The 27,581-nt window shown below is 50.1% G+C and overlaps 2 protein-coding genes and 2 non-coding genes across 9 annotated transcripts in view; 1 reads left to right on the forward strand and 3 right to left on the reverse strand.

The window, feature by feature from the left end:
• Positions 1–15,709, forward strand: part of LOC127048477 (putative zinc finger protein 75C) — a 36,578-nt gene extending 20,869 nt beyond the window's left edge. Inside the window, exons 5-9 of one of the 6 annotated variants that reach the window (XR_007773674.1) lie at positions 7,778–7,870; positions 8,584–8,648; positions 13,554–13,609; positions 14,700–14,956; positions 15,576–15,709. Coding sequence is in view for 4 of the 6 variants with exons in the window: in XM_050948348.1 (XP_050804305.1) it covers positions 7,778–7,870; positions 14,700–14,905 (299 nt within the window). In the remaining 2 variants the exon portion in view is untranslated. Of the gene's footprint in view, positions 1–1,748; positions 3,823–7,777; positions 7,871–8,583; positions 8,649–13,553; positions 13,610–14,699; positions 14,957–15,575 lie in introns of those variants that run through there. The other 5 variants (XM_050948348.1, XM_050948350.1, XM_050948351.1 and 2 more) reach the window with 5 other exon arrangements.
• LOC127048433 (zinc finger protein 883-like) overlaps positions 1–27,581 on the reverse strand; it is a 291,005-nt gene that overhangs the window by 219,883 nt on the left and 43,541 nt on the right. The window lies entirely within an intron of this gene.
• On the reverse strand, positions 19,060–19,132 carry TRNAF-GAA (transfer RNA phenylalanine (anticodon GAA)). Its single transcript has one exon. It is a non-coding gene; the product is annotated as a tRNA-Phe (tRNA).
• Positions 20,616–20,698, reverse strand: TRNAS-UGA (transfer RNA serine (anticodon UGA)). Its single transcript has one exon. It is a non-coding gene; the product is annotated as a tRNA-Ser (tRNA).

Below are 27,581 nucleotides of genomic sequence, written 5' to 3' on the forward strand. Positions count from 1 at the left end.
ACAATTATCCTATCCCCATGCTACTGGGGGAAGACTTGGCCAACCAGGTGAAGCGGGCCAAGCAAGTGGGAATGGTTACACATAGCCAAACCAGGCAAGCTTCCAGACCCATTCCTGTTCCTGAGCCGTCCACAGACGCCCCATCTGTGTTACCAGAGACCCAGACAGAGGTAGTGGACCCAGATTCCATGCCAACCACTGAAACAGCCACAGCACCTCCAGTCCCAGGCCCGGAACTGGAACAGCAACCAGCACCAGCAAGTGCAACCACATCTTCAAACTCAACGCCAGAGGGCGCCAGCGAGCCAGAACTGGCAGAAGCAACAGACAGCCATACCCAAAAGGCACAGCCAGAGCCTGAAATACCCTCAGGTGCGCCAGCGGAGAGCGGTTCACCAGCAACAGAAACAACCCCATCACCTACATCGCTTCCAGAGGGACCAAGCCCAAGTCCCCAGTCTGAGGAAGAACTGGTGACCCCAGCCTCAAGGGAACAGTTCCAGGCTGAGCAGGAAACGGATGACAGCCTTCAGAAAGCTTGGGCGGTGGCGCGGAGCACCCCACCACCTCTCAGCTCTTCTAATTGATCCCGGTTTGTTATAGACCAAGGACTTTTATACAAGGAAATTCTTTCTGGTGGACACCGGGAAGAATGGCAGCCGCAAAAACAGTTGGTGGTTCCAACTAAGTACTGGGGGAAGCTCTTAAGCTTAGCCCATGATCATTCCAGTGGCCATGCTGGGGTGAACAGAACCAAGGACCGGTTAGGGAAGTCCTTCCACTGGGAGAGGATAGGCAAGGATGTTGCCAAGTATGTCCGGTCTTGTGAGGTATGCCAAAGAGTGGGAAAGCCTCAAGACCAGGTCAAGGCCCCCTCTCCAGCCACTCGCCATAATTGAGGTCCCATTTCAGCGAGTAGCTGTGGATATTCTGGGTCCTTTCCCAAAAAAGACGCCCAGAGGAAAGCAGTACGTACTGACTTTCGTGGACTTTGCTACCCGATGGCCGGAAGCTGTAGCTCTAGGCAACACCAGGGCTAACACTGTGTGCCTGGCCCTAACAGACATTTTTGCCAGGGTAGGTTGGCCCTCCGACATCCTTACAGATTCAGGGTCTAATTTCCTGGCAGGGACCATGCAGAAACTGTGGGAAACGCATGGGGTGAACCACTTGGTTGCCACCCTGTACCACCATCAAACCAATGGCCTGGTGGAAAGGTTTAATGGAACTTTGGGTGCCATGATACGTAAATTCATCAACGAATGCTCCAGTAATTGGGACCTAGTGTTGCAGCAGTTGCTGTTTGCCTACAGGGCTGTAGCACATCCCAGTTTAGGGTTTGCACCATTTGAACTTGTGTATGGTCACGAGGTTAAGGGGCCATTACAGTTGGTGAAGCAGCAATGGGAGGGGTTTACGCCTTCTCCAGGAACTAACATTCTGGACTTTGTAAGCAACTTACAAAGCACCGTCCGACACTCCTTAGCCCCTGCTAAAGAGAACCTAAAGGATGCTCAGGAAGAGCAAAAGGCCTGGTATGACAGACATGCCAGAGAACGTTCCTTCAAGGTAGGAGACCAGGTTATGGTCTTGAAGGCGCAACAGGCCCATAAGATGGAAGCATCATGGGAAGGGCCATTCACGGTCCAAGAGCGCCTGGGTACTGTGAACTACCTCATAGCATTTCCCAATTCCTCACTAAAGCCTAGAGTGTACCACGTTAATTCTCTCAAGCCTTTCTATTCCAGAGACTTACAGGTTTGTCAGTTTACAGTCCAGGGATATGATGCTGAGTGGCCTGACGGTGTCTACTACGACGGGAAAAAAGACGGTGGCGTGAAAGAGGTGAACCTCTCAACCACCCTGGAACGTCTGCAGTGGCAACAAAGCAAGGAGCTATGCACTAGCTTCGCCCCATTGTTCTCAGCCACCCCAGGACGGACTGAACGGGCATACCACTCCATTGACACAGGTAATGCTCACTCCATTAGAACCCCACCCTACCGAGTGTCTCCTCATGCCCAAGCTGCTATAGAACGGGAGATCCAGAAAATGCTACAGATGGGTATAATCCGCTCATCTACTAGTGCATGGGCATCTCCAGTGGTTCTGGTACCCAAACCAGATGGGGAAATACGCTTTTGCGTGGACTACCGTAAGCTTAATGTGGTAACTCGTCCGGACAACTATCCAATGCCATGCACCGATGAGCTATTGGAGAAGTTGGGACGTGCCCAGTTCATCTCTACAATAGACTTAACCAAGGGGTACTGGCAAGTACCGCTAGATGAACCTGCCAAGGAAAGGTCAGCATTCGTCACCCATGCGGGGGTGTATGAATTCAATGTCCTTCCTTTCGGCCTTTGAAATGCACCCGCCACCTTCCAGAGGCTGGTAGATGGTCTACTAGCAGGACTGGGAGAATATGCAGTTGCCTACCTCGATGATGTGGCCATTTTTTCGGACTCCTGGCCCGAACACCTACTACACCTGGAAAAGGTCTTTGAGTGCATCAGGCAGGCCGGACTAACTGTTAAGGCCAAAAAGTTTCAAATAGGCCAAAACAGAGTGACTTACCTGGGGCACCAGGTGGGTCGAGGAACCATAAACCCCCTACAAGCCAGGTGGATGCTATCCACAAGTGGACTGTCCCAAGGTCAAAGAAACAGGTCCAATCCTTCTTAGGCTTGGCTGGGTACTACAGGCGATTTGTACCACACTACAGCCAAATCGCTGCCCCACTGACCGACCTGACCAAAAAGACCCAGCCAAATGCAGTTCAGTGGATTGATGAGTGTCAAAAGGCCTTTACCCAGCTTAAGGCAACGCTCATGTCTGACCCTGTACTCAGGGCCCCGGATTTTGACAAGCCATTCCTAGTAATCACGGATGCATCTGAGCGTGGTATAGGAGCAGTTCTCATGCAGGAAGCAACGGATCAAAACTTCCATCCTGTCGTGTTTCTCAGCAAGAAACTGTCTGAGAGGGAAAGTCACTGGTCAGTCAGTGAAAAGGAATGCTATGCCATTGTGTACGCTCTGGAAAAGCTACGCCCATATGTTTGGGGACAGCGGTTCCAGCTACAAACTGACCATGCTGCGCTAAAGTGGCTTCATACTGCCAAGGGGAACAACAAGAAACTTCTTCATTGGAGTTTAGATCTCCAAGATTTTGATTTTGAAATTCAGCACATCTCTGGAGCTTCTAACAAAGTAGCGGATGCACTCTCCCATGAGAGTTTCCCAGAATCTAGTAGTTAAAAAGTGTTCTTAAACTGTAGAAGTCTGTTAGTTATATACTTAATGGTATATGTAACGGTGCATGTGTTGTATTAATCTGTTTAATTTAAAGTTCTAGGAGGAAATCGCCGCCAGTGAGCTTCCCCACTGTCTGCAATTTGGGGGGCGTGTCATAAACAGATAGCTAAGGGTTAACGTCTCTTTCACCTGGAAATAAGTATCTGAAGCACCTGACCAGAGAACCAATCAGGAAACAGGATTTTTTTCAACTCTTGGTGGAGGAAAGTTTGTGTGTGAGTCCTTTGTTTTTGGTCTTCTGCCTGACTCTCTCTCAGCTATGAGGAGTGATTTTTTCTATTTCCTGCTTTCTAATCTTCTGTTTCCAAGTTGTGAGTACAAAGATGGTTTGTTGTTTTGTATTTACATGTCTATAATTGCTGGAGTGCTTTGAATTGTATTCTTTTTGAATAAGGCTGTTTATTCAATATTCTTTTAAGCAAATGACCCTGTATTTGTCACCTTAATACAGAGAGACCATTTTTATGTATTTTTCTTTCTTTTTATATAAAGCTTTCTTTTAAGACCTGTTGGAGTTTTTCTTTAGTGGGGAACTCCAGGGAATTGAGTCTGCAGCTCACCAGGGAATTGGTGGGAGGAAGAAGTCAGGGGGAAATCTGTGTGTGTTAGATTTACTAGCCTGACTTTGCATTCCCTCTGGGTGAAGAGGGAAGTGCTTGTGTTTCCAGGACTGGAAATAGAGAGAGTGGTCTCCCTCTGTTTAGATTCACGGAGTTTGCTTCTGTGTATCTCTCCAGGAACACCTGGAGGGGGGAAGGGAAAAGGTTTATTTCCCTTTGTTGTGAGACTCAAGGGATTTGGGTCTTGAGGTCCCCAGGGAAGGTTTTTGTGGGGACCAGAGTGCCCCAAAACACTCTAATTTTTTGGGTGGTGGCAGCTTTACCAGGTCCAAGCTGGTAACTAAGCTTGGAGGTTTTCATGCTAACCCCCATATTTTGGACGCTAAGGTCCAAATCTGGGACTAGGTTTATGACATGGATACCTTGGCAGAGTAGGTGAGTTCATGTAAATACAGTCTGGTCCCAAAGCCTCCCTCAACCCTGGTCATCAGTAACTGTCAGGGGAGAGCTCATTCACACCTCGCTTACAAATCATCATTTGAAATTCTAAGGTTGGCCAACATAGCGGAAGCCAATGCACCGACATTGTCAGCAAACACAACAGCTGGGTGAGGAAACCTGGCTTTGTCCAGACTTTTCAAACCTATTTTACTTTCTCAGGTACAAGCATTTTTCATATGTTGTATCTGCTTTTAAAGTGAGTGTTAATGTTTCAATTTCCATTCAAATTTGCAAACAATGACAACATTGGCAGCGCTGCATGTAACTACCTGACCACTGGGGGGTGTTGTGTTGGGGAAATTCGGGGGAGGGGTGCACAGCCCCCTGGTTGGGGGGCGTATAGGGAATGTCCGATTTCACTGAGTTGAGTCTCCTACTGCAGCACCTAAATATGTTACATGAGAGAGGAGCTGCAGTGTCTAGGCAGTGGGACGCCTGTGCCTTTAAGAGCCCAGCCCTGGGATGCCCATCCTGAGAGGTGCTGCCTGTGGGAGGGGGAAAAAAATGCCCCTCTGCTTCTCCCCCACCCTATTTTTGCAAACACTGGAGTCTCAGCCCACAGGGATAGCTGTTACCCCTCTGCCCCTGCCTGTGCCGAGGTTTAACCCTCTGGCAGCGCCTCCCCCTGGGCTTAACTCCGGCTCCTTCCCCCCTCCTTGACTTTGCCCTTCAGCCCCTCTACTAACTCTGCTTCCAGCTGCTTGACCCCCCAACCAGTCAATTTCCACCTCCTGCTCTGATTTGCCCTCCTTTGCCCCTTTTTAATCCCTGTAAAAAGTAGGGGGTGCTGAGTCCCATTCTCTGGAGGCGGGGCTGGGTGCCTGGCCCCTGCCTGCCCAGTGCTCAAAGTGCCCCACTTGCGGATGTTTGCCGAGTGCTGCAGAGTCACCTGCAGGGGGAGAGAGACACGGTTAGGAGGTGATGCAGCCACGGGTGCCTCACCCAACACTGAGATGCAGCCACCTCTGGGGTGAGTTATACAAGTCAGCAAATGAATTTGGAACAGGAAATGCACTGAAAGGACCGAGGCAGCTGCAGGAGGTGAAGAAAACCAGAAAAAGCAGGAGCCCTGGATCCCAGGCCTGCCCCTCCCCCACTCTACCTCCTAACCCCCACTCCCCTCCCACATTTGAGGGGAGAACCCGGGAGTCCTGGTCCCCAGCCTTGCCCACCCCCATATTTCGATATGGCTTCATCCAACAGCTGCCCCCACAATTGCAGGGCAGTGCCATGGGGCACACTGAGGCCTGCCTGTTTGCACAGGACAGGCGATGCCAGTGCCCCAGGGTGGGGAGAGACGATGCTAAGGGAGAAGCAGGCAGCAGACAGCTCCCATGACAAAGAAAGAAGTCCTGCATGCCGTACTGCAAAGAGTGGGGGGGGGGGTTGGTAGGGAATGGGAGGATCTCCCCTCACAGCAGGTGCGTCTGTCTCCTCTCCAATTCCTCCCCAGCCCTACCCCAGCCCAGGCTAATCCCAGCCCAGCTACCAGGGTTAAATTTGGCCTGGATTCCCCAGCTGCTGGGAGAGGGGCGTGGGGCTGGGGAGCATGAGCCTCTACTCCCCCTTCCCCAGACACAGTTGCATGGGAACTGACCAAAGGAGCCTGCAGTGCTGCTGCCTAGAGGAAACTGAGGTCCCAGCTAGTGACAGACACATCATGGCTATCCTCATCCTCATCCTCTTTTCCATATACAACCTGGGGAGAGAAGGGTGGGTAAACTCAGGGCAGTTGCACAGTTAACCTGTGGAACTCCTTGCCAGAGGATGTTGTGAAGGCCAAGACTATAGCAGGGTTCAAAAAAGAACTAGATAAGATTATGGTGGATAGGTCCATCAAGGGCTATTAGCCAGGGTGGGCAGGGATGGTGCCTGTAGCCTCTGTTTGCCAGAAGCTGGGAATGGGCGGCAGGGTATGGATCACTTGATGATTCCCTGCTCTGTTCATTCCCTCTGGGGCACCTGGCACTGGCCACTGTCAGAAGACAGGAGGATACTGGGCTAGATGGACTTTGCCTCTGAACCAGTCTGGCCGCTCTTATGTCTCCCTTGGCGCAGCAGTGACACCCAGTGGGCAGTCAGAGTAATGCACAGAAGGTGTTTCCCTTGGAGCAGCAGTGACACCTCGTGGTCATTCAGGGTAATGCACAGAAAGCGTTTCCATTGATAGAGCAATGACACCCAGCAGTCAGGTGGTGTAATGCACAGCATGTGTCTGCCTTCTAGGAGCAGTAACACCCACGGACCAGTCACGGTAATGCACAGAGTGTGTTTCCCACTTATCTGGATAATGGGCAGAGCATGTTTCCCATGGAGCAGGAGTGATACCCAGTGACCAGCAGGGGTGGCATCAGACTCTTCTCGTTTGGTGGGGGACTGAGGTGGGCTAGACAAAAAAATTTGGGGGCTGTGCCCCCCATTACCTGGCCCCTCTCATGCCTCTGCTCTTTCTCAGTTAAAGGCCAGGCTCATCGCCTCTCCCCCGCCGGCCAGGGTTTGGAGCAATACAACCTTTATTAAAATAAAATAGTAAACAGGGTTTACTTTAAATAATCTAAATCTGTTTAAATTTTAGTATTAAATCAAAAGTTCTTTAAAGATCCCATCAACAACCAAAACCTAAATGAAAAATTGAAACCAAAAACAATGCTTAATTTAAAACCCAAACATTAAGAAAAACTTTGTTTTTAAAAATAAAAACTAACAAATGCTGTAAATTAATAATTTCAACATTTTATCAAAAAGTTGTGCTCCAGCAGGATCATAAAATAAATAAGCCTAACCACTACAACCTCCTATAAAGGAATTGAATCCTTGAATACTGGCAAATCTGTATAAAATATGCAGAACTATGTCAAAACTGGTGTTGCAGATCAGCCATTCGAATCCAGCAAATGTCAATTAAAAGCTCCATTCCTACTAAAAATACCAAAACAACCCAATAAACCAAAATGGTCACAGCCTGAAACAAACCTACACAGAAGCAAAATTAAACCTGTGCCAAAGTTGGAACAAACGCTGTAAATTTCTAATTCTAGCTTCTTGTTTCTCCCAGGAGGAAAGTGTTTTGCACGCCAGGAACCAGGCTGTCACTGCAGCTTTCCTTTTACTAAATAAGATTTTTACCAAATATAAATTGCCCTCAAATTTCTCTAAGAGAAATTGAAATTGTATCTTTGCACTATTATCCCAAGTGTGCAAGTCCATCTGCTCAGAGCAGCCCCACACCCTGAGCCCAGGGGAGAATCCCAACTGGTTTGTGCATTTGTAACCCTGGGGCCTGAAGCTGATGAGAGAAAGGGAAGTGAGCGATCTTGGGGCTTTCCAATACCACCTGCTGGGAGCACAGGGAATTGACTGAGCGACGTCCTGGCTAATTTTCACCTTGTTCTCCTCCAGCAGGCTCCGCTGGAGAGCTCGGGAGTGACTTGACCATGGCAGCACCCTATTTACATATTAAAAGCCGGCATTTTGGGACCATTGGGGTGAAATGTGAGTACTTTTGGGGTTGGGACCCACATGCGAAGGGATGTGGACAAACTGGAGAGAGTCCAGCAGAGGGCAATAAAAATGATTAGGAGGTTGGGGCACATGACTTACGAGGACCTACAGGCCATATCCTGTATGTTACTAAGGCAAAGTGAGCATATCTATATTGTGACCTTTTACTCAGAAAGGAAAATTGACCTTTATCTTGTTACTTAAATAGATAAGTACCCACGCCTGTCTGAGACCTTTACCTAGACCAATCCACAATGGAGAATGGCATAGGGTTTGTTTTCAGTGTTCTACCCACAGACTTAACAGGTACAACACAAGGGAACTTATGTGCATATGTGCATGTCATCAACACACACAAACATACTAGCCTATGAAGTAAGCGTACCCGAATGTTTTGTGGGTAAGGAATGAAATGTGGGCATAGGAGGAAGGATTTCCAGCCTTTGTGCCCTATAAAAGAGGTAACTCACCTCACTAGAGCACTTCGCTCTATCATTCTGACTTACTCCCTCCACTCTCTCTCTATCTACTATCAGTAGGCTGTACTTAGTCTTCTTAACCTTTAAGTTTCAAGGGAACTAGGCTAAGCTTGGTTTCCCAAAGTTTTTATTCTTTGTTTATTAGGTTTTGATTTGAGGTTTAACTTAGTCAAGTAAACCCTAAGTAACACTAGCTTTTTCTAAGCACTGCATCTTTCATTCAAGAATTGAGAAACCTCACTTGCAAGGCTGGTCCTGTGTCTCTTACCACCAGTTTATCAAGGAAATGTGTGAGTATATTAACCAAAACTTTGTTGCATATAATGCCATATGTATCTTTTGAATAGCAGTAATGCAACTGTAACTTTGTAACTCAATTAAATTAAATTAAATGTAAGCTAATAAATTAAATTTTCATCATATTCTTCAAATTAATATTATTAGTACACCCTAAACCAGGCTACATGGGACAGAGAGTTGGAGTGCAGGAGGATGAGGGCACTGGTTCTGGGGTGGGGTTGGAATGAGAGGTTCAGGGTGAAGTAGAGGGCTCAGTGTTAGGGCAGAGAATTGGGCTGTGAGGACTCTGGAATGAGGCCAGGAAAAAGAGAATTGAGGTGCAAGAGAGAGATCAGGCTAGAGCATAAAGTTGTGGGGGAATGAGGGGTTTGAACTGCAGGGGGAAGAAAAAACTTCTCTCTGCCCCCTCTCACCAGAACATCTAAGAACCAGGTCAGAGACACCTCTCCCCCACTGCAAGAGCAACTCTGGTGGGCCTGGGCTGAGGAAGGATCTTCTCTCCCCAGCCACTCTGGCAGGCCTGGGCTGAGCTATGAACACCTCATCCTCACAGATCTGGTGTTCCTGGCCTGGTACAGGAGAGAGGCTCCTCTCTTCTCCATTTGGGACATGGTGGGATGAGAGCTGTGACAGAGCTTTACGGGAAATCATTATTTGCCTGATTCTTGTGCCAGTCCTAGTCCTTGCTGACCCAAACAAACTGTTTGTCCTGCATGCTGATGCCAGTTTGGAGGGTCTGGGAGCAGTCCCGTACCAGGAAGTGGAAGGCAAATGTAAATCTGTAGCCTTTTCCAGCTGAGGACTGTCTGATAGCGAAACTCACTATCCTATCCACCAGCTGCAGTTCTTGGCCTTGAAATGGGCCATCACTGAGAAATTTCGAGACTACTTGTCTGGTGCTCAGTTTCAGGTATGGACAGAGAACAATCCACTGACTTATGTGTTAACAAGGGCTAAGCTGGATGCCACTGGGCAGAGATGGGTGGCTACTTTTGCTAGCCATAACTTCAGCATTCAATACCAATGAGTTGGTATAATAGGGAGTGTGATTTATCAGGACCACCAATTCTTGGCTGAGGGGAGGATGTAAGCAGGGTGAGAATGAACTCTACCCTGACATCTGTTGGCGATCTGCTGTAAAGGCCTTTTGTTGCTGATGTGCATGGTCACACCCACCCCGCATTACAAGATGGGAGTGCTTGTCCAAAGGGTCATTTCGGCTGCAGTGGGATCCCCAGTCTCGTTGTTATTAGGGCAGGAGTGATAAAGTGTAGTTATCCTGGTGATATGAATCAAGGACAGTAGAACAGTACTTAGCAGTTCATGATTTCAGGACTCACCCGAACTACATAAATCTCATTAGGCAAGGGACATGGGTTCCAAAGCATAATGAATTGAGAGACTGAAAATGAATATTTGCCTTTAGCGCTGTAGGTTTCTTTTGATGTATCTAAATGCAGCTTTTAAGGCCTTCATTTCTCTCTAGATTAAAAACAGAGCTCTTTATAATTCCAGTACAAATTTGGTTCTATGCCACAGACCTAAAATCATTAAGGCTTAAGTGTAAAATGTAGACATACTTAAACCAGTGGGCTCTGATCTCACTGACGTGCTGAAAATTGTAAACACCTTCATAGTGAGGTAAAATGCTCTTTTCCACTCAGACTGCAAGGAAGTTTTGCAGATTGGAGTCAGGAACTGCAGCTGGGGGCAGCAACTTTTGTGACACATGCACCACCTCTGCAACCAACCTTTGCTATTTCACTCCATAACACCACACACAGAGGGGCCTTTTACTGCTCAGGACCAAAATATACCATGAAAGAGATGTAATGGCATAAGCTTAAGGCGAACAACTTCAGCACTAACAACAAGTCTAAGAGATTCAAAAATGCCTCTGTCTTTACACACCAGGGACAGCAGAAAGGAAATCAACATTAACAAGCACAGATGAGCAAAGGCCAAACAAACATCCATTCCTACCTCCCAAAAGCTTTTGGTGTTTGGAATCCCTACCCCTTAATTGTGAGTACTTTACAGGCGAGGGTGAAGCTCTCAGGCCTCAAATGCCAGGTACAGTTACTCTGTCCTTCATCCAAAATAAACAGGAAAATACACTGGATTACTCCTGCCCCAAGAACAAAGAGACTGGGGATCCCACAGCAGCTGAAATGACCGTTTGGACAAGCACCCCAATCATGCAATCTGGGGTGGGTGGAACCATGCAAATGACATCAGCACCAAAAGGCCTTTACAGCAGATCACCAACAGATGGCAGGGGAGAGTTCATACCGACCCTGCTTAAACTAGATTGTGGCAAAGATTAAAAAACACTGAATGTTAAAACTCACCAAACGCGGGTCAATCCATCCTCATCGTCGCATCCACTCATTATACTCCACACCTGAACGTAGCCCTCACATGGACAACATACCCTCCTAACTCAGTGTCTGTACGTTAACCTTTTACCCCCAGTCAGGGCTATGGCAGATTCTGTATTCCTTACGCCACCCGATCTTAAACCGAACTTCGCACCCCTTGGGTAATCTGTACATTGTTCCCTGATCACCAGAAGCTTCTACGCCTAAAAGCTGTACTGTACGCTTTTTTTTTCTTTGAACATCATCTTACTAAAATGTTGACATTTGTTCGAGATCCCAGCTCCTGTTTCTTTGCAAGGCGTGTGCGTTTGCTCCAGGTTTTAGTCTGATAATAGGGTGGGGGCCGATTGAGACAGAGGCGCTTGCCTGCTGCAGACACGGATCAAAGGCTGAACCTCATCCCCCACAAGCTGAAGGCTTAACTGAAAACAGTTTAAGAAGTGCTCCCGTCTCCGGCACTCAGCTACCCAGCTCCCAATGGGGTCCAAACCCCAAATAGATCCCTTTTACCTGTATAAGCTGCAAAATCCTGTGACCAGGGCAGCGGCCTATCAGCCTGTGCATCTGCCTGCCAGCATGAGAGCTTGTAAGGCACTAGTCCAGATAGTGGCAGCTGGGTGGCAGGGGGTGGGGCTGAAAAGCCAGTAGAGTGGCACAGCAGAAGTGTGCTAGGTCCATAACCCAGAGGTTGATGGATCAAAGCCATCCTCTGCTACGCTTGCACTCATTTCTTTTCCTTCTGGGCCTTCAAGCAAGGCAGTGACCAGCAGAGCACCAAGAGCCTAGGCCATGAGGCAGGAGGTGGCTGAGGCGACGGCCTGCCAGGGAGCTTCCTGGCACCTCTGGCTGCCTGGGCTGAAGGCAAGAGGCAGGCCTGGGCGTGGTGAGGGCCTCCTGTCCTGCAGTGAGGCTGCACTGGTCTCCTTTTCCCACCCACACCAGCAGGCAGCTGCTGCGGGAGATCACGACAGAGGCTCTCGGGGCGCCAGGCAGTGCTGTGTGTGTGTGGCTGTCAGGGGAAAGAGATGAGGCTCCCGACTCAACCTGCCATTGACTCGCATGGCTCTGCACGCCGTCAGAGCCATGCTGCGGACGTGGGCCAGGCTGCGGACGTGACTCAGGCTTGGGCAGCATGGCCACGTTTTCCTGACGAGGCATGAGGCAGGCCAAGAGCTTTGCACAGCCTATAGGGAAGTGGGAGGGAGGCGTCTTTGAGCCGGTGTGTCTCATCCGCTTCTCCCTTGTTCCTTGGGCAGAGGCAGGAAGGGAGCGAAACATTCCTGGCTGAAGGTTTTGTGCTCAGCCTTGAAGATTAAGCCTGAGCCTCCAGCACGGCTGCTGGGAGATGAGTTTCTGAATTGCATCCAGCCCGCTCTTCGGGCCACCAGCTGAAAGCACTGAGGCCAAGAGGCAGCAAAATGGGACATTTGAGGCTCCCCGCAGGCCTCAGGGAAGTAGCACAGGCTTATTGCTATCCCTGGGTGGGCTTGAACCACCATCTCTTCGGTTAACAACCAAATGAACTGACTCATTGCACCACAGACACAGACAGGCCATGCTGCATTGAACACAAAAGTCAGGAATCAGCTCAGGGTCTGGTACAGCACATGCATGCAGCGGTTAGCCAAGCAACAGCAAGTTCTGTGGGAAGGAGCTGAAAAGAGCACTGGGGCTGCGGTACAGCGCTTGCATACACTTTCTTTGGCTTGTTTTGCTGGAAGAGGTAGCAGGGCGTGATTGTTAATCAGAGGTCAGTGGGTGGGTTTCTGCAAACTAGGAGTGTACAGGGAACTGTCTTTGAACAGATGGAAGAAGAGGAACCAGCGAGAGGAAGGAGGCTGAAAGACTTCTCTGGCTTTGAACAGAATTATGTGTTAATGGTTCTTGCTTTGAATTCCTCGATTGGAGTCATTTCAGGGAAGTGATTCTCACTTAGTGACCTAGTTCTCAAAGTCATGTGAATGGTGTTTGGTGCGTGTCTGGGAGCTCGTCAGGGCAAGGTAGAAGGTGGTGGGTGCAGAGGGGCTGTGTAACATCCAAGGGTATCTGCATTACTTTTCAGCTGTTTAGAGTTTAGATCAAAGGGTATGTTCCCGGAATAGGCATTCTATGGCACATGTGCCAAAGGCAGCATAAGAGCTGATTTTCAGTAGCACTCTCACTGCCCTGGTCCTGGCTCTGCATTTTAATTTATTTTTAAATGAAGCTTCTTAAAACATTTGAAAAACCTTGTTTACTTTACATACAATAGTTTAGTTATATATTAAAGGCTTATAGAAAGAGATCTCCTAAAAATATTAAAATGTATTATTTGCACATAGAGCCAGAAATTAGAGCGAATAAATGAAGATTTGGCACATGCCTTCTGAAAGGTTGTCGACTCCTGGTATATTCAAATTACCCATGGGATTGGTGGGTAATAATTGATCTGTTGGGCTTTGATTTATTGTGTCTTGTCTGGATGTAAGAAATCAATCCCCAAATGTGCTCCTGTTCACTCTGGAACTTTACCAGGGTAAGAAGTGGATGGGGGAGCCACAGCTGTCAATCCTGTGCTGTGAGGACAAGAGGTAAGTCAAAATAAGCTATTCCTGTAGCTGAAGTTGTGTCTTATATTGACCCTACCCCTTCAGTGTAAACCAGGCCAAAGTGTAAGTAGTCTTTTAGCCTATCCAAGGCTGTGATTAAGTGTCTTGGGGTATATCTACACTATGAAATTAGGTCAAATTTATAGAAGTTGCTTTTTTAGAAATTGTTTTTATGCAGTCGATTGTGTGTGTCCCAACACAACATGCTCTAAGTACATGAAGATGGTGGACTGCCTCCACAGTACCGAGGAGAGCATCGACTTCCAGAGTGTTGCAATTTGGGTAGCTGTGCGTAACTATCCCACAGTTCCTGCAGTCTCTGCTGTCCATTGGGATTCTGGGTTGAGATCCCAATGCCTGGTGGGGCGAAAACAGTGTTGCAGGTGATTCTGGGTACATGTCATCAGACCGCCCCCTCCCTCCATGAAAGTAACGGCGGACAATCATTTCACGCCTTTTTTCCTGGGTTATCTGAGCAGACACCATACCATAGCAAGCATGGAGCCTGCTCAGCTGACTGTCACCGTACGTCTCCTGGGTTCTGGCAGACGTGGGACTGCATTGCTACACAGCAGCAACTCATTGCCTTTTAGCAGCAGAAGGTGCATTATGATTGGTAGCTATTGTTGTCATACTCTTAGGTGCTCTTTTAGTCAGCCTCGGTGAGGTCAGTTAGGGGTGCCTGGGCAAACATGGGAGTGACTCAGCCAGATCATTCCCATCTTCTGCCAAGCACCCAGGAGATGATGATGGCTAGCAGTCATACCGCACCACCTTCTGGTGAGGGACTGGGAGGTGACAATGGCAAACAGTTGTACTATCAATCTAACAAGTAAAAGCTAGATGGGTCAAAACAAGAAATTGACCTGATTTGTTCTGTAAAATCAATGGCCTGCTAAACCCAGGGTTTTGAGTTCAATTCTTGAGTGGACCATTCTGTGTGACAGTTGTTTGTTTCTCCTTGATACAAAACCACCCCTTTTGTTGATTTTAATTCCCTGTAAGCCATACCATCAGTCGCCCCTCCCTCCATCAGAGCAATGGGAGACAATTGTTTTGTGCCTTTTTTCAGCACAGAACCAGAAGCTGCAAAAGCAAAATAAGGCAAGGAGGCAACAGCAGTGCAATGATGAGAGTGATGAGGACATTGACATGGTCATAGACTTCTCACAAAGTACGAGCCGGGCAATGTGCCCCGGCAATGTGCACATCATGCTGATGAGCTCTGCATGGTCACCTGTGCTGATCAGCTCGCCACACTGGCCAAACAGGACATGAAATTCAAAAGTTTGCGACCCTTTTCCTGTCTACCTAGCCAGTGCATCTGAGGTGAGAGCGCTGTCCAGAGCGGTCACAATGGAGCACTCTGGGATAGCTCCCGGAAGCCAATACTGTCGAATTGCACCCACACTACCCTAAATTCAACCCAACAAGGCCGATTTCAGTGCTAATCCCCTCATTGGAGATGGAGTAAAGAAATCAATTTAAAGAGCCTTTAAATTGAAAAAAAAGGGCTTTGTTGTGTGGATGGGTCCAGGGTTAGAGCGTGGTAACGCTGCTAAATTCAACCTAAAGTCATAGTGTAGACCAGGCCTCAGAGGGATTTTATAGCTACTGACTGGCTGGGTGTCCAAAAAAGGGAGTGGGAACTCTGGTATTAAGTGGACACCCTATCTTAGCTGTCTATGGCTGTATTGCTTGTAGATTTACATATTCTGTGTTGATGTTACCAAATGGAGTATTTTGTAGCTGGCTGCTATCATTTGTTTAACTTGTATGAAATATGAATATGCTCCCTCAGACTTAACCACCCGCCTTTCACACACTCCCTGCCCCTCGCTCTCTGGGGTGGGAAAAAGTCACCAGCATGTGTGTCCATTGGATTCTTTTTATTTAATTACTTCTCATTGTTAAATTATTTATGAATCTTTCTTAAATTTCATTGCAGTGTGTTTTCTTCCTGCCACTGTCACCTGGCAGCTCAGGGATGTGAGATTCTCCTCCATTACATTTCCACCCATGGATAAAAGACGTGAGATCACACGTCAGTACCTTTGGAAATAAAAGCAACCAGGAAACAAATCAGCTGTCTCCTCAGTGTGAAGTTTGTGTCTCTTTTGGTGCACTTGATGTGTGTGCAGCATGTGTGGTGGACAGGGGCACTGTGTGCTCACATGGGAATTCACCACCCTTGGTGTGTGGTTGCATCCATTAGATCACCAGACTGAGCCTTCTAATATCCTTGGTGATTGTTCCCAAGATCCAGGACTTTGTGCTCAAACATCTCGCAGCTTCCTTGTTGAAAATAAGGCCGAGGTTTCCTTGCAATATACAGGAAGAAAGCAGATTTTCACCCCAGATGGGACTATTACCCACAATCTCTGGCTTCAGAAGCCAATGCCTTATCCATTAGGCCACTGATGTACAGCTGCTGAAAAGATGGAAATTCCCTCTCATAAATGCACATTCCTCACATTTGCTTCAGCAACAAATAGCCCCTTTATGTGCCTTACAGAAATGTCTGCAGCCCGTGGCAGCGAGGCAACTGGGCAGGTTGCTGACACAGATGAGCACCACCTTTCTGCCAGCCATCTTTAGAGAAGAACCCCATCCTAGAGTCACCCTTCCCTCCTTCAGCACCTTCACATCTGTGGCTCTGAGCGACAGTAGGATGATTAGGGGGCGAATCTGAGGCTGGAAGGGGAGTAAGGTCAGCCTGTAAGGAGTAACCAGGTGGGGCAGACCCAGGGGGAGGCTGTGGGCTGCTGGTCGGTCATTGGGACCAAAGCTCTAGATCAAAGCTGCACAGCGACCTGACACCCAGGGTTACAGGGCTGACATAGTGACCCCCTTACTGGCCTCGGTGAACCCCAAATCCTTGTTACTAAGGGCATTGAGGAGTCTCTGTTCCTTAATAACTTCTGGGAGCTCCCCAGCAGGCTGCGGGCGTCAGCCACCTCCTGCCTCACAGGTTAGACTCTTGGTGCTGTGCCAGCCGCCCCGTCGCTTGCAGGCCCAGTGTGAGAAGGAGGAGGCCTGGTGCTGGCAGAAGGGGGTTTTGATTAATCCACCTCTGCGTTATGGGCACAGGACGCTTCCACTCTGTCACTCTGCTGGCTTTTCTTCAGCAGCGCCTAGCGGCCCTGGCTCCAGGCTAGCGCCTTGTGAGCTCTAGCACTGGCAGGAAGCGTTGCAGGGTGCTGGGCAGAGGCCCTGGCAAACAGCTGCTGGTAGGTGTCTCTGTGGTACCATAGGTCAGTGAGTTCAGCTGTTAATGGAAAGGAGGGGGTTTATGCTCCCCCAGGGATGCCACTGAAGGTTCCTTGGGGGCTCCTCAAGCTCTGCTGGGAGCCGTGATGTTCCCCTTTTGCCACCTTGAAGGCTCCCTCGTGCACACAGTGGGTTCACCTGCTGCCTACAAGAGTGTGGGGGCCGCGCTGCAAAAGCCCATCTCCAAGCTGCCGTGCCGGAGGCTCAGGCTTAATCCTCAAGGCCGAGCGCAAAACCTTCAGCCGGGAACATTTCGCTCCCTCCTGCCTCCACCAAAGGAACAAGACAGAAGCGGATGAGAGATGCCGGCTCAAAGACGCCTCCCTCCCACTTCCCTGTAGGCTGTGCAAAGCTCTTGGCCTGCCTCATGCCTTGTCAGGAAAGTGCGGCCATGCTGCCCAAGCCTGAGTCACATCCGCAGCCTGGCCTGCCCCAGCTGACGGCACGCAGAGCCACGCGAGTCAATGGCAGGTCAAGTTGGGAGCCTCAGCTCTTCCCCCTGACAGCCACACACACAGCACTGCCTGGCACCCCGAGAGCCTCCCTTGTGTTCTCCCGCAGCAGCCGCCTGCCGTTGTGGGTGGAAAAAGGGGACCAGGAAGTACTGCGGCCTCAGGCTGGGACAGGAGGCCCTCACCATGCCCAGGCCTGCCTCTTGCCTTCAGCCCAGGCAGCCAGAGGTGTCGGGGAGCTCCCTGGCAGACCGCCACCTCAGCCAGGAAATAAGGAAAAGGCGATGAATAAAGAAGTCAGGAAATAACAAGGAAATTAAGAGGATTGTCGAAGGGGTTTCTGCCCGATTTACCAGCATCTCAGCTACCGCTCAAAGTTAAAGACCTAAAGTCAACCTATCGGCGTAAGTACAGATGGTTGGATGGGAATTAAAAGGAGCTCCTGTCACAAGTGTTAGGTGCCTGCAAGCAGCATGCAGAGCATTTAAAAACACTACAATTAGAGGCTCAGATGAAACATTTGTCCTAAATCAGAAACGACAATAGCAGGACCAGCAGGAAGCCACTCTAGGTAAACGGCCGAGGAATGGAGGCTGTTGGAGGCAAAAAGTCATTCCTCAAAATTTGGAAATCAAATCCTAGTGAGGATAATAGGAAGATGCACAAACTCTGGCCTGTTAAGTGTCAAAGTGTAACAAATCAGGTGAAGAAAGAATCTGAGAAGAACATGCTAAAGACAGAAAAGCTAAGCATAAATCCGGTCAATGCGACTCCTGGTCTGTCCCTGCAGAAAGGTGAACCCCCTCTGTGGCTGGAGTGAGCTCCTCTAAGGGAAAACGGGACCAGCAGTCCTCAGGCCGGCTGACACAATTAAAATCTCCCCCAACAACAAACATCATGCAGTCCAGAGGAAGGGAGCCTTTGATCTTCCCTCTCATGCCTTAACTGGGGACCATACACACTAATATAGCAGTAACCAGTGCCACAGAGCACAAAGTCTACCAGTAATGCCCTCCCTGGTCGGAGCTCCAACACCTTCTGTACTCACACCGTGAATGTGAAAAACAAGACTCCAGCCCCATCATTCTTCCCTGGCCAGGAGCCCTGACTCCAATCACCCTCTGCCTATTGAGCTACCCTAGAGTTGTTAATGTGCATTTCCTGAACACCCACCATGTCCAAGTCCAGCTGCTTCAAGGTACTGAACCTCAAGCACCTCCTCCTGGGCCCCCAAATCCCTTCCACCTTCCACACAGCCATTTTCACAGATGCCCCTTCCCTGCTACTGCCCTTGCTCAGCTGCACAGAGGAGTTTTCATCCCCAATCCCTGCCTGTCACTGCCCAGCAGCCCTCTGGCACCATTCCTGAGGGCTGCCCTGCCTCACTTTCTTCCTACCATATTGGGAAAGACAGCTCTCATCGTTAAAGGTCAGGTGGGTCAACTAGGGGCAGAAGCCCATTCTATGTTTTCCAACTGCAGAGCCCAAGATGAGAGACTCACCTTCAGTGCCACCCAGAGGGGAGGCAAGTGGAGCAATTTGTCCCAGGCCCCGCAGGGGCCCCCTAGAGAATACAGTATTGCAACTTTTTTTTAATGGAAGGGGCCCCAAAAATTGCTTTACCCCAGGCCAGCCCTGCTCACCTTGGGTGTAGGTACCACTGTGCTGCCAGAGAACAAGCTGCCCCTGCACAAAGAGGATGAAAGAACCTGCCAAAGCCTGGGATTGCATCAGGGACCTTTAGATCTTCAGTCTAATGCTTTCCCAACTCAGCTACTTTGGCAGCTGTATGACCTATTGCTTCTCTGTCCAGGATGCTTTTTCAGCAGTTGCACACAAAAAGGACGCCATTGTGAGTGGCCCATGAAGACAAGACTCGCTTTTGCCTGCCTTGTTCGGCTTGACTTGCTTCCTCACCCTGTTCCTGCCCTAGTGCCCAGGTTGACCTGGTGGTGGAAAGGGACTGGGGGCCAGTGGCGATGGGAGGAAGTTGAGCTGGACCCTGACCTAGACTAGACTCGACTCTGGCAGTAAGAGTCTGGCCACCACTTGCCACCCCACCCTGTTGTCCTGGCTTCCCCCACTGGGCGTCATTTTGGGAGGGAAGTGGGGCTTCTGCTTCCCCTCCCTGATTTTCACACGGCAGAGGAGTGTGAACAGGAAAATGAACGGCTGCTCCACACCCCCACCGGAGGAACCCGACGCCCTTAGCTGTGGCGAGTAAGAAGTGTCTGTTGGCTGACAGGGCCTGTCCCTGAGGAGCTGAAATAGCAGCTGCCACCTCCCGCTCGGCTCCAGGCTGTGGGAAATGCTCATTGCCTGGCTGCATGGGCGGATGCTGCTCCGTCCTCTGGAAAGCATCTGTAGTGCTCTGTCAACTCCCCGTCTTCACTGAGCCAGTCTGGTAAGGTCCCAAGTGCCCCCTCCGGCCTGGCAGCTGAGAGTCTGTGCAGACATCAGCCCCCCTGCCAACCCCACAGGCAGCAGCATCGCCAGCCCCCGCAGCACCACAGGGGCACTAAATACACTTCCTGTGGGGAAATGGCTCCTTGGCATCCAGCTGCTAGAGTGAGAGCCAGGAGAGAGCAGTGTCTGGCTCACCTTGTGGGAGAGAAAAGACCTGATGAGTGCGGATCTCCCTCTGCCTCCCCCGCAATGCTGGTCAGTTTTATTGTCACTGTGATAGTCAGCGTTTCCCTTCAGGGCCAGCCCTAGAGGGATGCGGGGTCTGGGACAAATCCCTCCTTTCCTCCCAAGGCCTTGCCCCCACGCCACCCCTTCCCCCAAGCCCCCACCCCATCCTGTCCCTGCTCCTCCCCCTCCCGACCCCAGCACCTCCTGCACCCCACTGAACAGCTGATCACTGGCAAGTGGGAGGTGCTGAAGGGGAAGAGGAGGAGCTTGTCAGCAAGGCCTGTAGTGGTGGGGGGAGCTGGCTGCTAGTGGGTGCTGAGCACCTATTTTTTCTCTGTTGGTTCTGCAGCCCCATAGCTCCCATGGAGTCGCTGACTTGGCTCCTTTCGCACTCTAGAGAGAGGAGCAGAACCAGGGCTATGGCTGATCTATGGGGCACCAGGGGAGTGGCAGAGGCTACAGGTGCTGACAGTTTGCCTGACACCTCAGGGACACAGTGTGAGGTGGTGTCCCAGGGATCTCTATGAAAGGAGCAGAACAGGATTTACTTGGGGTGGGGAGAGAATTGAGAGTGTCTCAGGGGATTGTAGAGAGGTATTGCCCGGGTGAGAGACTGGCTAAAACACAGGCCTCGCTGTGAGCAGGATTTGAATCTGCGCAGGGGAAACCCTCGTGGATTTCAACTCCAACGCCTTAACCACTCGGCCATCACAGCTGGGAGCAGAGAACTGCCCCAATGAAAGAGAAACTGGTAAAGAATGACAATGTCCAGGCGTGAAGTCATCTGAACCACAGAATTCCCACTGCTAACCTGGCTCCCAAAGCACAGGGGGGATTTGGGTTTGTTCTCTTTGCTTAGCCATGTGCAGTCGCACAGAGAGCGTGTTTAAAAGTCTCCCCTCCCACAGAGCGGGAATAGAAAATGATTCTCAACTTGAAGCTTGATGTGAATGGGGATGTCCGGACCAAGGGGCCAGGGACTGGTCTTTGCAATACAAACCAGTGACACATGGAACCAGGCTAAGGAAAATGTTTCCTGGAGTGAGTAACTGGATTAGCAGCAGTATTGTGCAGAGAAGTGTCTCACAAGAGGAGTAAGCGCATTGGTGGTTCGGTAGCACAAGTCACACTACAGCAGGGGAGGTCTAGCTTTGGTTTCTGGCCATCAAAGGGATGAGTTTTATTGTCTCCAAATATCAGTAGAAAAATTCAGACCCAAACTGCATGGTGGGGGTTTCTCTGGTTTGGTTTGTTTTTCTCATTTGAAATGTCCTTGATCATTTTTATGGCAAAACTATTTGGAGAAGGCCAAGGAAGACTCAGGGCTGGTCCACACTGGGGGGGGGGGGGAATCGATCTTAGATACGCAACTTCAGCTACGTGAATAACGTAGCTGAAGTCGAATATCTAAGATCAGATTACTCACCCGTCCACACCATGCGGGATCAATGTTCGCGGCTCTCTGTGTCGATTCCGGAACTCCGTTGGGGATGATGGAGTTCCGAAATCGATATAAGCGCACTCGGGGATCGATATATCACATCTAGATTAGACGCGATATATCGATCCCCGAGCAATCGATTTTAACCCCGCCGATACGGCGGGTAGTCTGGACGTGGCCTTAGAACAATTACAAAACTCCATGGGAGTGAAGGGGTCTCTCAGCGCCGGGGAAGGGGTGGAGATTTTCATGGAGGGGAGTTGAGGAGATAAATGAGAGGCTTTTGCTCCAGCAGAGGAAGCGGCTTGGCAGATTCATTTTTACCAAGTGAACCCCCCTACCCCACCCTCACACACATGTTGCTCCCCTGCTGCTGCTACCCCAGCTCAGAGCCCACTGTCACCCCCAGCATGTGACCTATAGCTTCTCACTGACAAAGCCCTTATCTATCAAAGACAAAATCCCCTCATCTACCCCTTCTCCCAGCTGAGCCCTCCCCCCACAGAGCCCAGGACAAGCCCGACCCAGCCATGCCGGGGGTTCGGGCTTAATCTTCAAGGCTGAGCACAAAACCTTCAGCCGGGCACGTTTTGCTCCCTTCCCACCTCAACCCAAGCGGCAAGGGAGAAACGGACGAGACATGCCAGCTGGAAGATGCCTCCTTCCCACTTCTCCATAGCCTTCTGTGATGTTATTAATATGAACTGGGACCATAGAGATCATTGTTGCCACCACTGTTATATATTTGCAGCAAATATTGTGCAAAGGTTGGCATGTGAGGTGTCTATGACAAGGTTATGATTTGCTGGTTATAATTATACTGGCTGTATGTGTGTACCGTTTTTGTATTTGAAGTTATGAATATGGACTATGTACTTGTATCTCAAATGTATTTGATTCCAAGTAGCCTCAGTGTCATAAGTACCCAACTCCTTCAGGAGTCCATAGCAAAGAGACCCCCCCACTGTCCTGGACTCCCTGGGAGGTGCCTCTCACCCCCCACCCAATGGAGCACCAAGGATTAAAGTGGCAGCATCTAGTGTCAGTGGGGTTCAGTGGCTCAGGCTAGATGCCTGAGCTGGGGACCCGGCCCCATAGCACTGCTCGAGGGCCTGGGCCTGGGGTGTTCATAGCCCCCTCCTCACCCCTCCCTGAGCCCAGCCTGGCTCCTCACCTGGAACAAAGCAGAAGCATCCGTCAGCCACACTGCTGTCCGACTCCCAGCCACTGCTGCTGTCCCATGGGGAGCGGGCTGAGCTGCCGGGGCTGAGAGAGGGATCTTCCACCTTCTATCCTGGGAAGGCTTGAAGGTCCCCACTGACCGGGCAGGGTGATGCCTCCTGCTGGAAATCGGGGCTTGGCTTCTGGGGCCACTGCTGCCCACACAACAAGCCCTGGAGCCACCCTGCCCAGCTCTGCTCCTGGGCTGGGTCCTGCCTGCCCAGCTGCATCCTGGCCCAGCTCCATTTTGGCCTGGCCGGTGCCTCTCCCACCTTGGTGCCTGCGCTGGGAGCAGGTTTCCTCTTTCAGAAGGCTGGGCACTTCCACCTCCTGGCCTGGCCGGGGGCTCCTTCCCCACCAGTGGGGATGGAGGGGCTGCTCCGCTCCTGGGGAAGATGGCAGCTGCTTCCCTCAGGCTCTGGGGCCACCTGCAGAGCCTTCTTCCTGAACATGCTCAGGAGCCTGGCCATCCTGGAACCGAGCGGGGAGCAGGCATGAGTCTGGGGTCAAGGCAGCCTCTCACTAATCAGCCTGTTTGGTCCCTCCCCATCCCTGCTCCAGCCAGAGCAGCTCCTCCTCCCCCCCACAGGGGTGCAGGGAGTGCAGGCTACACACACTGGCAGGAGTTCATTGCATGATCTGCTGCCCCTCAACGTTCCCCCTCCTCATCCCTGGGGCTGCAAGAACCAGGGAGTCTCATCCTTTTCAAGCACTAGGGCCAGTCACAAAAACCATCAGTCACTTTGGACAAGCAGCTCCCTCCTGTCAGCCCAGGACACACTCACACCTCCCCCCACAAGCCCCACCCAGGCTAGAGAAGGAACAGAACCCAGGAGTCCGGACTTCTCCTGGGAAACCATTCCCCACTTCAAAGTCCCTAGGCATAGCAAGGCCAGGGCCCCTCATTTCCCACTGATTTCCATGCTCAGCAGCTCACCGAGTCTGGCCCAGCTCAGAGACTCTCAGCCTGGGGAACAGTCTCCCACAAGGGAAGGGCTGGGAGCCCCATTGCTGGGACCTTGCCAAACACTCTGGAGACTGCTCTGGAGAAGCCCCTCTCTAGTCTGAGAGTGAGGGGCTCCTGGGGGCTATTTGCAAATCCAATCTCCTTTGGGAGAGAGTCTCTCCCCCTCTTTCTGCCACCAAGGGAATGCCACCGAGGAACCCTAATGCCACTCACTTGCTCTCGTGACGGAGCGATGGATGGAGGATGTTCAGTGTCATCCCTTGCCCCTCTCCTCACTCTCCAAGCCCAGGCAGGCTGGAGAGGGAGGTGGTGACCTGAGGAGTTACTCTGCCCAGCCAGCAGGCAGGGTGATGACACTGGGTGATCGGCTGGCTGTGAAAACAAGAGTCTGTCTTATTGCCAGGGAAAGGAGAAACTTGGCCAGCAGCAGGGGGTGCAGAACATCACCCTAGTGAGGGGGTGACAGCGCCTCTGGGATCCTGAAATCCCAGGACTTTTATACACCTTCCTGGAGCCTCCCAACCCCTCTGGGCTGTCAGAACTGCGACCCCAACCCTACTGATGAGAAACAGGCCTGGGGAGTGGAAGCTACTGGCTCAGGGTCACACCAAGTGTCAGAAGGATGGATGGGACCCAGCAGTCCTTCTTTCCAGGACCCTTTGCTAACCACTGCTACACACTTCCTCCCACAGCCGGCAATTACAAGCAGGCCCTCATGGCCGCTCTCCCTGCCTTTGAGAGGGAGTGTGCTCCGCTGGAGTCACTGGACCGGAGGACTGGGAGTCAGGACTCCTGAGTTCCATTGCTGGGGATTTCATACTTTCCCGCTACTGGAAAGTGCTGGGAGAATCCTCCAGCCGAAGCTGCTCTGACAGTGCTAAGCAGCATCTGACCATTCAAGGTTGGAGCGCACTGTCCAGGAGGAGGAGTGTTTGGCTCTGGGGTTTCATTTCAGCCCAGTCTAGAGAGAGGGTCCCAGCCATGGAGTTTGGCTCAAGAAGACCAATTCTCCAATTTGTTAAGGGCGTTTTTAATTCCAATCCTGTGCTCCAAAGTGCTTGGTGTCATTTGCAAATTTTAGAGGCATGCTCTCCGGTCCATTTTCCAAATCAGTAATGAAACTATTGAATAGTACCCAACCCTGGACTGATCGCTGCAGGACTCACTAGGTGCACCCTCTCCGTTGGACAGCCAGACATGGAGAAGGGCTCTTGGAGTCTGGGCTTTCAACCAGCTCTGCACCCACATCACACTGATTCTGTCTAGACAGCATTTCCCTCATTTACTTGTGAGACTGTCCTACGGGACTGTCAAAAGCCTTAGTAACACCGAAATAGATCCCATCTACTGTTTACCCACCTCCAGTAGGCCCGGAACCCTGCTGAAGAAGGAAAGAGGATTGGTTTGGAATGATTTGTTCTTGACAAATCCATGCTCACTAGTCCTAAGAACCAAAGTATCTTGTAGGTGCTGCTGACACACTGATTGTTTAAGAATGTATTCCAGTATCTCTCCAGCTGTGGAAGTGAGGCTAGCTAGTCTGCAAGTCCCAGGGATCTCTTTGTTCCCCTTTTAAAGATAGGTCCTGTCTTGTTCATGGATGGGGAGATGTTCTTTTTCAGGGATCTCAGACGAGAACTGGGGCACAACACCTGGTTTGTTAAGGGCACAAAAATAGAGGTAGGAACCTCTTCTCTCCTGCTGGCAAAGAACCCCAGGTACCTAAGAGACAGGGACTCACATCCCTGAATGGGCTTTAAAAAAGGCAGTGGTTAAAAAGTATGTCCCCGACCATTTCTTGTTTCCGCAGACTAGACATTTTAGCAAACTTTAGAATTCCTTGGTGCTAAACACCGTGAAACTCCCCTTTCTCCTACACACAGGGTTTTAATGCTCCTTTTCACATTCAGCCTCATGACTGCCCAGAGTTTGAGAATTATTCCTGTTCCCATTGGACAGCAGGGAGGAGCCTGAGGTCCAGAGAAGGGAAGTGACCTATCCAAGGGCCTACACAGCAAGGTGGTGGCAGAGCCAGAAAGAGAAGCCACCCGTCCTGACTCCTGTTCTAACAAACAGCAACCCCCCCCCCCCGCCCCCAGAGGCAGGGATAGAGCCCAGGAACTGAGATGGAGGGGAAATTTAATTGAAACCATTTCTGTCAGAAAATCCCATTCAGACTAAACCAGTTTGTTTCTCAAAATCAAAACAAGTGGGATGAAAGTTCTTTGCAAAAAGATTTTGTTGCAAAACAAAAGCATCTCCTGTTTGTCACAGTGTTAAATTGTCTCATTACACACAAAGAGGAAACACTTAGATCACAAACATTAGATAAGATGCTTCAGTCTGAGCTAAGTCGTTGCTGCTCTTAACAATTTCAAAATAAAAAAATACAAATAAAATAGACTATTTCAGCTATTCTATTATGTCATAATCTGATCAGAGTAAACGTGATAGGACACCTCATGTTATGCACTACTCCTAGTGACAGTCTCCAGTGGATCCCCATCCTCCACCCACCCGTGAGGTAGGTAGGTGCAAATCATTATTATCCCTACTTGACAGACGGAGAAGCTAAGCCTGAGAAAGGAGTATTGACTTGTCTTAGTTCACACAGCCAGTCACTGGCAGAGTTGGGAATAGGACCCAAGAGTCCTGATTTTGAAACTAACCATCAGATCTTGAATTTCAAACACTGAATAACTTGAGTAAAGTGTTCTCAAATGAGCTGCAAACCAACAACAGTGCACAGTAATTATTCAGCAAGATTTGAAGAGAACTGCAATGTTAGAGAGAATCATGAACTGTTCAGAGACCATTAATGCAGCGAAGCAACAAAATTCATCAAACATATGACTGGCTATGACTTATTTACTTGGTCTTAAAAGAGAACAGCAAGGACTTGAGTCTCCTCCCTGTCAATAACCCCCTGCTCAGCCAATCAGGGTAGAGACTGAGGATGGGAGGCTGAGGGTTCTCACCAGAGAGCCCAAAGGATGGCCCAGGTCACCGGTGGGGATCACGGCCTGAGCACTATTTCTGCCCCACATTTTTAGGTGGACCTCCCACAGTGGGAGCTGCCGAGCACTCCCCTGCAACACACACACACACACCTCGCTCCTGGTGTTGGGAGGGGAACAGATGAAAGGACAAAAGAAGCAAGAGACAAAGAGAAAGGAGGAAGGGATGGATGGAGGAAAAGATGAAACAAAAAGGACAAAGCCTAATGCTCCAGTGATTCTAAGGGACAAAATCCCAGGTGCAGAATAAAATTCTGCCTCCTGAAGCTCGTGTTTTCCATGCCTAGAATTCAACTGTCACCAGATGGATCAGACTGAACAGGTTTCAAACCTCAAGGAGACTCTTAGCTTCTAAACAGGGACAGTTGTTTTCTAGTAAAATCAGGAAAAGAGAAGGAGAAAACTAGAAAGAGGTTCCTCCTGGTGCTCACGTAAGTGAACCCAAATACTCTCTCAGTCCTCAGAGAGAGACCTCAAGAAGGAGACTTGCTGAAGCAAAGGCACAGGGGTCTCTGAGGTTTCCCTGGCTCCTCGCCCCTGTCGTGCCTGGCTGATGTCAGCATCTCTCTGTGAGGTCACCACCTCCCCACCACCTTTGACCAATAGTCTGAGGTCCTGCAAACGGTCTTTGTGATGTCACTTCCACACCCCTCCCTTGCTGTGCTAATGTCCTGCCCCTGGCCAGGCACTTTGGAGGTTTGAGCTACTCCCTGTGGATCACCCCATTCAAGGAGGATTCTTTCTAGGCAGCAAGCCGGCTAGACAGGAAAACATCAGATGCTGCTGCCAATGCTACACTCAGTTTTTCAGAAATTAGTCGACTTTATGGCCAGAATAGATCATTAGAGCATCTAATCTGACCCCCTGCATATCACAGGCCTCCTGTAGGACACAATAAGCTACTTTTGGGGCAAACACATTCCAGAAAGGCATCTAGTCTTCATTAAATGAC

Source organism: Gopherus flavomarginatus, chromosome 3 (genome assembly GCF_025201925.1).
Source record: "Gopherus flavomarginatus isolate rGopFla2 chromosome 3, rGopFla2.mat.asm, whole genome shotgun sequence".
In the NCBI taxonomy this organism is placed as follows: Eukaryota; Metazoa; Chordata; order Testudines; family Testudinidae; genus Gopherus; species Gopherus flavomarginatus.